This window comes from Botrytis porri (assembly GCF_014898465.1).
Source record: "Botrytis porri strain MUCL 3234 chromosome Unknown BPOR_018, whole genome shotgun sequence".
NCBI lineage: Eukaryota > Fungi > Ascomycota > Leotiomycetes > Helotiales > Sclerotiniaceae > Botrytis > Botrytis porri.
In genome coordinates, this window is record NW_024066092.1 from 641,733 (window position 1) to 653,844 (window position 12,112).

The 12,112-nt window shown below is 39.3% G+C and overlaps 1 protein-coding gene across 1 annotated transcript; it reads right to left on the reverse strand.

Annotated features, from left to right (window-relative positions):
- Nucleotides 1-4,050: 4,050 nt before the first annotated feature.
- On the reverse strand, nt 4,051-6,810 carry EAF01_010931 (uncharacterized protein; the record flags this gene model as incomplete). The annotated part of the gene is made up of 5 exons (XM_038919188.1): nt 4,051-5,338; nt 5,389-5,655; nt 5,702-5,786; nt 5,839-6,630; nt 6,699-6,810. The coding sequence occupies 5 exons, from the start codon at nt 6,808-6,810 to the stop codon at nt 4,051-4,053; spliced, it is 2,544 nt and encodes an 847-aa protein (XP_038765471.1).
- Nucleotides 6,811-12,112: the final 5,302 nt, after the last annotated feature.

Below are 12,112 nucleotides of genomic sequence, written 5' to 3' on the forward strand. Positions count from 1 at the left end.
ATCTTGTGATCTCCACGCCAAATCCACGACAGTTTCTCCGGCTAAAGTCCTATGAGTTGGTACTTTCCAGCATCAGTTGAACCTCAACATCAGTATTTTCTTTACTGCAATACTGAGAAATTTACATCGAGATTTCTTGATATATATATATATATGTACTTTCTAAGAATTATCATCGAGGGGGCAAATGACACAGTACATGTGATTCACCCACTATCCCTTCAAGAACAAGCGAATATGCAAGCCGCATCCTCGCATTCTGAATTTCGTATTCAAGAGTAGGTCTCCATAAAGTGGCATTTCAACTCAGAGAGAGATCAGACCTAGCCCAAAAGTCAAGCCGTTGGAATAATGGTTGGTGGTTGATCTCGCACTCTATACTTTCTCAAATTTGTAGAAATAACGCGCACTAGCTGTCAAGTTCTGGGCTCAATTTCAATCTAGTTATCCTGTCCGAAGTATAGGAAATTATCATTGTTATAACAACAGCAAAGATAGATCTCCAATAATGACAGCGAAAAGAGATTCAACAAGAGGAGATACCGTGAAAGCGTATCAGTTAAATCCAAAGTAGGAATATGTATTACTACCTTTCTCCTTTAAACAAGTGAGCGGACCATTCTAGTGATGATGAAAGTGAGTATTCGAAAATGACGACGAGATATTTAGTGCCATTATACGAATCCATTTTTAAGTTGTATTCCCCATCAAGAAACAGGAATTTCTCCAATACCATTCCAATTCCTGGACACGACAGTCTGCAGTGGTTGCGAAGTTTTGTCTTGAGTATACCGAGACAGAATGAGATTGTTGTGTATGATGCTAGATACAAATATGTTGTTATTTTCTGCTTATATTATATAAAATATTGATCACGGTATTCGGGATAGGGGGTAGGTGTAAGACTAAATATATGATATTATATGAAGAGGGGAAGGAAGGCTTGGAAGGCTTCCTGAAAGTGTGCTATATAAGAGCACTAATGACTGAGCATCCAAGACTGACTACGCTAGTGAACCATGACAAGATTATTAGATTCATGAAAAAATTTACATGTCTATATAAACATCCAAAACTTCTGCGGATAGCAGATGTGGAATAGTCTCGATGCATCTAATTATGTTCAGCTTCCCAACACCAATTTTGGAGTCCGAAAGTTGCTATCATTCTTGCACAGTCATAGTCCGCCGTACTTGCAAGAACCTCGTTGAGCTTTGCGATTGTCAATTCATTCTCTAGTGCGCAATTCAAAAGTCCTAATTCGATCTCTTAAATAGTACGCAAGTCGAAATTGACTACCTCTATGATTCACTGGCCCGCATTTCCTCCATTTCCCTCTTTCCTGGATGTGTTTCCTCCTTAGGTATCCAGTAGTAGAACTTAGACCACTACATACTCCTTACTCCTCTTTTTCCCTCTCTGATCTCTATATAAAAGTTCCCGCCGCCACCAAAACAGAGCAACCGGATCCTCGATACGTGGCTGAAATTGCTGCACTACTGACACCGCATTCTGACAAAGAAACTATAAAACTTTTGACAAACTCTGAAGCACAATCTTGTCCTTTCTTCCAGCTAATAATCAATTTTCATTGTCATTGTATAGGCTACAGTTAATTTTCACCATCTTGATTGCTAAGTACTTCAGACCACCACCAAACCACCCCCTGATCATCCAAAAACAGCAGCCCCCGAAGCCATTAAACGTTCTCAACTTCAACATTGACTTGGAACCACGCTCATGAACAAATCTGCTCGTTTTTGGTTCAAAGATCCTTTCAAGTTTGTGTATCAAAATAACAGTATTTTTGATAGTTCTTATATAAACAAGAGATGAGAATCTCTACTGTGCAGCCTAAATATCCCGCCGGTATCACTAGCCAGCAAGAAGTCAATGATTCACATTCAACTTCTATTCCCTAATTTGATACTCCCGCAACCCCGCTTTCCTCCACCCACAATTCACCACTGACGCTCTAATGATTCTACCTCAAAACCTACCCAGTTCATAAAAGGCACGGTGCTGATGAACGAAGACACTGAATTCTCTACACCTCAGATGTAGAGATAGCCTCCATGAGCATGTTAAAGTACCGTTTTCTTTTCAAAATGTAGCAAATATCAGATAGATAGAGAGAGAAAATGGGCTTAGACTCAACAAGAAGGCGTAAAGAAATAATATCGGATTTGAGGGGGGAAATGGGAGGATGAGTTAATTACAAACGACAACAACTGGAAGCAAATGAAGAAAATAAGATTGGATCAACAGCGATGTACCAAACTTGAGTCCAAATAATCATAAAGTCCAAGTCTAGAGTCGCTGGCCACGTTCGATCTTTCACGCCAAGCCAGATAATTGTCTTCCTCTCCGTACTGGAGATTATGAAGAATCCAAGCACATTCGAGCATTGTGACAAAGGTAAAAAAGGATAACCTATCTCATTGAACTGAAATCGGAGAGGAAACTAGTTCCTCCTAGAGACAGGTGAGATGCGAAATTTGAGGAGTAGATCTGATGAACTCAGTATACCAGACGATTAAGTGTGAGAGCAGTGATACATACATCATACACTCAAACAACATCTTATTCGCCTACATACCCCGCTTATGCAGCTTGACGAACTCAACATGTTTTCTATATAAACTCCTTACATTCCAAAGAAGAAGCATCGAGGGTAAATCGAATCACCATAGCCACCTTTAAAAGTTTGTGAGAATAAACGAATTACTTCTCTGGTCTTTTCTTAAATTAAATGATGCTAGATTCACCGGGATACCCGCTTTCTTAACATATAAATAGATTCAAGATAGAAGGAAGATATTGACATTGCATGTCAGGAAATACGGCAATGACTAAATATCAACGAAATACGACACATAACTAAAAAAAAAAAAAAGATATCAGTTATACCCATACCCGATCATGCATTGTAATCTACACAGCTACCCCCGTGAACAAATTATATTCTAATCAAAACGCCAGAACGTCAAAGTACTCTTGTATCCCTAGTTCTGTTTCCTATGCACCATCTACAGAAACATCCATAATACCATAACCCCTCTAATATTACCATAACAAAAACAACAACAGCAATTCCAGCCCACATCTTCCTCGCCAAATGACCTATCAATTCACTCTAAGCTCAAACTGCTGAGGTCCACAATATCATTCTTCACAACCCATCTCTCAAGAACTTTCATAAACAACTACTACAAAATCCCCCTCCTCTGTCCTCAATCCCCAATCCTTAAGTCCCCGACAGAAGAATAGAGTTGCAATAGGATCACACACAGCTCAGCTCATGTGTTTTCCCAACTCTTTAGCATATCTACAACCTCCTGTAGATAACTGTACATTCTACACTATATATCTTCTCGTCAAGATGAGAGAAGAAAAGAAGAGAAGAGAAGTAATGATCAATTTTGGGTTGATCCAACAGTATAGGAGATTGACAATAATCAAAACAAACAACGGTGGGTATTGTGTGGTGGTGAAGTGGAAGTGGAACAAGACGGCATAGATTAGCTCTCAAGATCTGGTCCAAAAACCGGCTTGTAAAAAGGAAAATCTTCCCCTGAAGGCTCTTGCGTTCTTGCAATCTCTTGATCATCGATGGAAATAGTATCTGAGTTTATGAGATGATTACATAACCCCAAGCCAAAAGAAAAGAAGAGATGTCCATAAATAACTATATGAAACGAAAGCATAGGAAGGCCAGAAATTCTGGGTTTCAGAATCTGCATCCAGGACTACCGGATATTTTGCCACCAAGAAAAATGATAATGAAGCTAAATTATTTCTTTTCTTTCTCCTCTAGCAATTTTCCAGAATTCGATCACGTCATTTCTCGAATAAAGTACTGCTCATTATACAATACATTTGTACCAACACACCTCCAAAAGAAAGGGTATTCTAAAATTCCAAGATCCTAGTACTCTAGTACTCAATACAATACGTATTTTCGATTGTTCGCGCCAAAACTCCCAGATATATGTATTCCAATTCATAACTATCTCTTATCCACAACCACACTCTCTCAAATCCAACCCTCTATCTCTGTTTATGTCTATACATCCGTCTCAGCCCCACAAATGCAATAACTCTATACGCCGCGCCCAACGCAAGCAGCATAAGCATATCCATAGTAAAGTGATCCAAATCATACCCGACCGCATCCTTGGCGGTCTCAATATCATACAGATAATCCATCGGAGTAATATTCTGCGTGAAATATCCCTCCGCCAACCACGTGCCCGGAGTTGATCTCCAGAGCCATATCAAATGCCAGCTTCGTACTCTCTTAAGAGAAGGCGACATACCATTCAGCACACCAACGATAAGAGATGCCATAACTGCAAGAAGAGGTCCGTCTTCACGACGGGTAACCATAGAGACGCAGGATGCGAGACCGTATATACACCAGAAATAGAGGAGATTGGCGGCGAACATATCCATCCAGCTAATGACCGGTGTAGTCATGAACGCAAAAAATACTGTGAAATGAAAATTTGCAAGAATCATTCGTGGCATAGTCGAGATAACTTTTCCGACGTAATACGCGAAGCGATTGTGTCCGGCTGCAGCTTCTCTCCAATAAACCAATTTTTCCTCACCGAAGACTTTTACTCCTGGTGCTGAAGCAGTGAGACCAATAGCTAGACCGACGAGAAGTGCCATTTGAGGAACAGAGTTGTAGTCGATTGATGAAGAAAGCATTTCATATGGTTCGTTGAAGATACCACGGAAATTTGCACCTTTTTGATTGAGTTCCGCGAGACCGATTAAGAAACCTGAGGCGGCACCAACGCCTAACTCAAAGTAAAACGACTCTTTCATACGATATTGTTGAACGAGCGAACGTTGGAAACAAAACCAAATTTGTCGATACCAGTATGTACCACGAGTTTTGATGGTCGAGGCAAGAGCGTTCGATTCGCCTATTGAGACACCAGGACCTTTTACATCTTTGAATGGGCTATCTGGATGATTTTGCCAATGCTCTATGAGAGGTTGGATACTAGCATCTCCAGTGCGTTTGTAGAGACGACCTTCACCGGCAATGATATCACCCATAACATCGGAAGGATTACCATGGTTGGGGAATTTGAAACCAAGGCGTTCGAAATGAGGCTTCATGCCTACTTGAGGTCCTAAGTAAATCATTCGACCTGCACCGAGGAGTACAAGGCTATCGAGAGATTCAAAGATTTCTTGTCGCGGTTGATGAATAATAGTTACGATGGTCATACCAAGACGAGAGAGAGCTTTGAGGGTTTTCATGATAGAGTTTGCGGCTGTTGCATCTAGTCCGGAAGTGGGTTCGTCGAGAAAAAGAGCCCTGGCAAGAATGTGAGTTAAGAAATGAGAAAATTTGGGCTGAAAACATACATAGGTGCAGCTGCTAATTCCATACCGATACTAACTCTTTTTCTTTGACCACCTGAAATGACTGGAGCAGCAGTACTACCTACTAATGAATCCTTTACGTGAGACAATTGAAGACAAGCAAGTAAGACATCAACATGATGTTGAATCTCGCCCTCTTTCCATGTACATGGTAGCCTGATTCTAGCAGAATGGAGGATATTTTCCCGGACAGTAAGTTCTGGAAGAACAATATCGTCTTGGGGTACGTATCCAATGATTTTCTTGTACCTGTGATTGTTAGTTGCTGTGATCTACCATCGGCGGAAGAACTTACTTCGAGATGTCACCAGCAACGCCATTAACTTTAGTAACTCCACCAGTGTTTTTCGTTTTACCCATGAGAACATTTACAAAAGTAGCTATTTCCTCGTTAGCTTCGAATTCACGTAAAAGAGTATTGATGAAAATTACATTTTCCAGCTCCTGAAGCACCCATTACTCCCCATAAACTTCCCGCGTCAATCAAACCTGAAACTTGTGAAAGAATAGGCTTCGGTGCCTTCGGTGGGTGGAATTTCAGATCCTCGAATTCGAATGATAATCCGAATTTACTTCCTCCGAAGCATCTCGACAAAGATTGAACAAACAGTTGTAAATCAGTATTCATAACTTGCTCCTCCCCCACATTCTGACCATCATATAAGAATTCCTCGTCCAAATTACCCAATTCCTCAAATCCGGTAGGTCTTCGCTGAAGGTTCATAATCCTCTCTTCCAAAGCAATGTCGCTTTGTTCTCGGGCTGCCTGTAGTTGCTCGTCATGGATTCGAATATACTCTCTTCCTCGGAACATTCCTGGCTTTGTGTACGTCTTCCTATTCGACCGCTTCTCCTTCGAATGATACCGAACTCTATTGCTGAATTTTCGTTTCAAAGTTATACCCAGTGCTCCAATTAACATTACCACATCCACAACAATTAAAATAGCCACCGGAACAAGATTCATATCTCTAACGCTTTTCTCCAGGCATCTCGAGCTAATTGCGCATTTCGTTGGTAAGGCTGATCCTGCGCGACAATAAGATCCCGCTGGACATGGATTTTGGAGCTTTCCTGGCTCTGGACAAAAATATCCGGCTGGACAAAGTGAAGGTTCGTAAGTCCCCATGGTTGGTATACATGCTCCTCCTGAGAACCTCAGTATTTGACAAAGCGGAGTTGGAGGACAGTATTCTGGTAGATTTGTAAGAGTATTATTTGGACCTGCAAAAGAGAATGATATTAGTTTCTTCTGGTGCCAATTGAACACCCAGGTTTGTTCTTTTACTCACAGTAAAAGCCCTTTGGACATCCGGTAGTATTCCACGAAGCTGCATCTTGAATAACTACTGGTTGTCCACCGGATATACAAGTGGAATTCATTCTCGCCGTTGACCCCTCCATTATCACTATATTGCACAATCTTTCAATGTTTGACGAAAGTAACACAAAAAGAAACCAACAATATAATAAAGAAAAGCTTACATTGTATGGATGCAACAGAGGATTATACTTATTGTTTGCGCCGCTCCCCTGCTCACTTCAAGATATCTTTACGTGAACAGGTGAGATTGAAGGCGGTGGATACTAGGCAAGGCAGCGTATTGGCTTCTTTGGCCCTATAAGCCTTGTTTGCATATCATTCTGCGCCGCATATCCACAGTTAGATCCATATCTATCAGGGTATCTATTCCGTTATATCTTCCTATCCAGGTCGGCTGAATGAATAAAGTTGAGGAAGATTAGCATAGTAATGACACAATGCTAAAGTACCCGAATATAGATCTGTACACGATCATATTGTAAGACCTAGTATGTCCAAGCGATTGTCAACTAATTGGGCTGTGAGCTCTTCCATACGAATGGACGTATGAGAATGATTCTCCTGGGTAAGCTCCAATTACTGCTAGAGTAAGGTGCCTGCACCTTAAATTTTGAGCCAACGGCCAACCAACATTCGAACAAACATCCACCATTCCCACCACCGAAATAACCGTTGGTGGTTGGTTTCTGGCGTACGATCTCTCCACTAAACAACACCTGGCGCATGGTGGTTCTTGAGGTTCATTGAGCTTGTTTACCAGCTTGCTTATGTTGTGTTGTTTATGTTGCTTGCTGTGAGATAGCAGACAGATCGTCTAGTACCAAGGGACCTAGCGGTAAAAGTTTAAATGAGGGAACACGTGATCCACTCAATTTGTATGGAACCGCTTCTCTCTCCTGTTGACAACCCCATTTTCTCAAAAAATTCTCAATTCACATAAAGATTTTCACAGAGCCAAGTTAAAGCTTAAGATACCAATGTATTAAGTCACCTTCACCCTCTTCCTACGTTTCAATATCATGACTGTATTTTCCTCCTGAATTTGAGCTGGCGGGCCCATTCTTCATATGTTCATGCTTATTCTGTAAGGCAATCCACGTTGTCCTAGCCCAGCCCCATGAGGCTTAACTTTTTTAAGCAATCTTCGAATCCTTCAACTAGGGTATAACAACAACAGTGCAACACTGCCTTGTTGAAATTCGAGATGTCTCGACAAACGCTAGGTTCGATAAAAAGAATACAGTAAGCAAAAAAAGCTATGGTTTCAAGACCAGGTGCTATCCTGATGTCTTACCCGAGACGATGATCCTCGAATCCTTCGAAGATCGTACAGTACTCCAAATTTAACCTCATATCAAAACTCCAATTTCTCGAAACTTTACTGATCCCACTCTCCAGCTCCAAATCAGCCTTGAGAATTCTGCCTAGTCTCTGGATACGCTCTGTCGCTACTCCACTAGCTGTATGTCAAAAACATAGTTGTTCCCGCAGGACGATTTTAACTCTGGGATATTGCCAGTGAAAAATGTTTAAATGGATCTCCTGTTGAGTTTTATATATACACCGCTAATATATGCATCTTGGCCGCGCAAGAATATGCAATTGTTTGTTCGTGAGGTCAGTGACCTGCAATATCGACAATATTGTTCAATGGCCGTCTGACGCTTCTACTCAGCATTTCTCGAGTCTTGATCGAAGTTTCTGTAACCGATTCCAGAGTCGTTATACAGATATTATCTGTTTACATCCGTTCAAGGAGCAGTGTAGCAACGTTATATAGCAGCATCATAAACATGATCTGCCAAGCAGTATAGTTTCTCATTGAAAATATTTATAGTGAGATTCTTCAAAGCCAGACTTTACCCATTTTTTCCTCCGATCATCCCACTCCTATTCCAACATCGTCATTGTATTCTCTTCCCATTGCAGGCAGCAGCAAAACGTGTCATAAATACATTTCTCCCGAGAAAATTAGATAAGAGACCCGGTATAAATACTTTGATACCTCGAGGCAGGACAGCTCCACTTCATTAGCTAAAGATAGTGTCTAGAATAGTATTGGCACCAGTTTGACCCACTCAAGCGGTCCGATCTTCACCCCCGCATTATCGCCTGTGTAATTTCTTAGGGTATAGATACTTGTCAAGCCTAAACAGTATAAAAGAGGTTACGGATATTAATTCGCGATTATGCGGGTGTGATCCCCGGATTATCAGCCGCTTAGAATTCCGCAGGTTGGGTAATGCTCCATCGGCGTCTAAATCGGCTGGAAGAGAATGAGTGCTCAATGCTAGGCTAGGGAAAAGATAAGAAGAAATTGGAGCAAGCTTGAAGGAATGTAGTATTCTTGCTTTTGATGTTATCCAAATCTCAAGACTCAAATTGCTGCTACTATGAGGCAGTTTTTATCTCACTCAGCATGTCTCGGTGAGACTAACCACATCCGGTCACCATGCAAATCGAGTAGCGACCGCGCGTCTCGAATCAGGCCTTCGTCTCAATGCATGATGGTATTATCAGTTTCATAGCCAATACATTTTAAAACACAAAGCGACTACCATCACATTTGTTCTTTATGGTGAACCTTCAAAGAAGCACAATCATCACTCTCGAGGCTGATAGCGTAGAAGTTGCGATTAGAGGAACAAAAATCTTTCAAAATACATCATGTCATTCCTTTCACTCAGCCTTCTCCGCTTAAACATTCAAATTTCCATTCCTTGACACGAGATACTATAACACCGTTTTCGCATATGCTAGGATATGTCGAAGTCAATATAGAACCACATGCGCATATCAAGGCAAATGGTTTCCTTTTTAATTTAAGGTACCGTTGTCTATTCTCTATATTGGCGGCATCAAATTAAAGCGGTAATCTATGGTTTGTCCACTCGAGAACTATCCGGCGTGTGTATTCAAGCAGCTGATTTTGATATATCACCCATTGATTCCATTACGTCGGAAACATTTTCCCCTCCTGTCACAAGAGGAATCGATCTAGACAACTGAAAGCGAACCGAACTTGCACTCTATAGTTTCCAGAGTCCAAAGACAGCCGTCAAAAATGACAAGCTTTCTGCAACACCCTCTCGAACCCCACTCCATCTTCACATCTCACTGCTCAGACCTCTCATTCAATATTAAAGCCTCAAATTTCGGCATCTCCTTAACTCCACGCGTCAATCTCCCAACCCACGGTATCCTTCTGCTCACCTAACACTATCCCCGAAAAATAGACATCACTCATCACTTCACCTCAATCCCCCAAAGACGGAACTATTCACACTTACACTTCCACACCTACTCGTCACATCTACTCGTCACATCTACTCCCGTCCAACCCCTCCCTCCTAACCATCCCTCCTAACCATCCCTTCAAAAAATCCAAGCAATCACCCCAAGTTCCAACAGTTTCAGATAAATCGAAAATCGAAATCCAACACCTAAGACTACTCTTCCTATTACTATTACTTCCACAACCCCCACAAACCGAACTCATAGACCAGACCAAATGAAGAATCAAAATCACTCAAGAAACTGTACTCCAATTCAGGACCCGAGTATAAACATCTACTTACCGATTGCTAGATCTTTTTGAGAGAAGAGGAGGAAGAAGAAGTTGGAGATCAATAGACTCAAAAAACGAGAATTCATCCCATCATCTAGACAAGAATACAGATTAATCCATCTTCGAAGAATAGAAAGGGAAGTGGAATTGATGGCGCTATGATTACGATTACGATTACAATCATTGTATCGCAATGCAATGCATTGTGATGATCAGTCAGAATAATAGGGAAGATGGGATTGAGATTGACATTTTTCATTGTAGCAGAAATACTAAATACAGATCTTCAGGATCCTAGGAAAAAGTATAGATATTTGACTTGACTCGATATCCAAAAATCTTCTTTCATGAATCACTCATGTTGGGGAGAAAGGAGAAATCAGAGGGGTAGTAGATAATTTAACATGAGATCCAGGAATTAATGGGCTTGGAAGTTTGAGAGATGGATGTATACTCGCGAGATACAATATCGTAATGTTTTATGATTACTAGGTCCGTTACTCATGGAATATAAGTGAAAGATCTAGTGACGGGGTTTTTTGTTTTTCATTAATGTAGTGATCAGCATCTAGGTCATATCATCTTATAGGCCACTTTATTTCATGTACGAAATTCATTTATATATAATCATACACTTTCTTTCTTAGCCTATAGAATTCTATCAAAATCTAGTATATGGATCCAAAATATATTAATATTATAAGTGATTTATCTATTTATTTTTTTGAAAATTTGAATTATCATTAAAGTTATTAAAGAAAAGGAGTTTTTGTAATATAAAATATAATGATTTCAAGTTAAAATAAATTATTAAAAAAACCCTAAATATTATAAATATTTCCTTTTTATTATGATTTTTTACAAAAAAAAAATTGAAAAATGAATAAATAATTATTAAAATATAAATATTAAAAAAAGCTCGATTTTAGTGTATTTTTGAAGTGGCCTTAACATGATGATATGGTCCACATGCTGATAAATCACATTAGCTACAAGTAATTAAAAAATGAATATCTATTCTTGAGAAGAAATTAGTTGACGATTTTCGCTCTTCATTTTCCTTCTCTTTCCTTATTCCTTTCTTTTCCTTTCCTTTCCTTTCTATTTCCACCGACATACCAATCCATCTGCACCGCATTCCAATTCTTCCCGAAACTCAGCTTTAGTAACAACTACCGCATTTCTCTCCTCCTTCTTATATGTGCTTCTCCTCCTCCTCCCGCCCCTCATATCTCCCATCTCCCATCTATACACATTTCTCCTTTTCCCTCGAATATCCTCGATAATATATATCGTTCGGAAAAACACGAAAAAACTAAGGAAAGATTTTCTTGGAAAAACCTATTAATCTTTATTGTATTCAAATTAGAATATCACTTTTTATCTTCTTTTGAAATCGTTGAATTGATATTTATTTGAATTAGAGAGATATTATTGTTGATATTGAGGAGAGGGGTTTAGTATATTTATATTAGAATTATTAATAGCAATATTATTAATAATAGGTTTATCATATTGAATATAATCAATGGAAAAGGTTAAATTATAGATTCTTATAATAATCCAGACTTTTTAATACTTGAAGATTTTATAGAAAGGTTTCAATTATAAAAAAGAAGATTCTTGAATATAGGAAAATAAAGAATGAAAATTCTTTAAAAGGCTTTACTTTTTTTAAGAAATATTTTATAAAAGATATACTAATATAGTATTTGGTATTTTATTGATATATTTATAGCTATTTTATATAATGAAAAGAAAAGCTAAATCTTTTGAAAAACATTTATAATATATTAATTTAGATATATAGCATT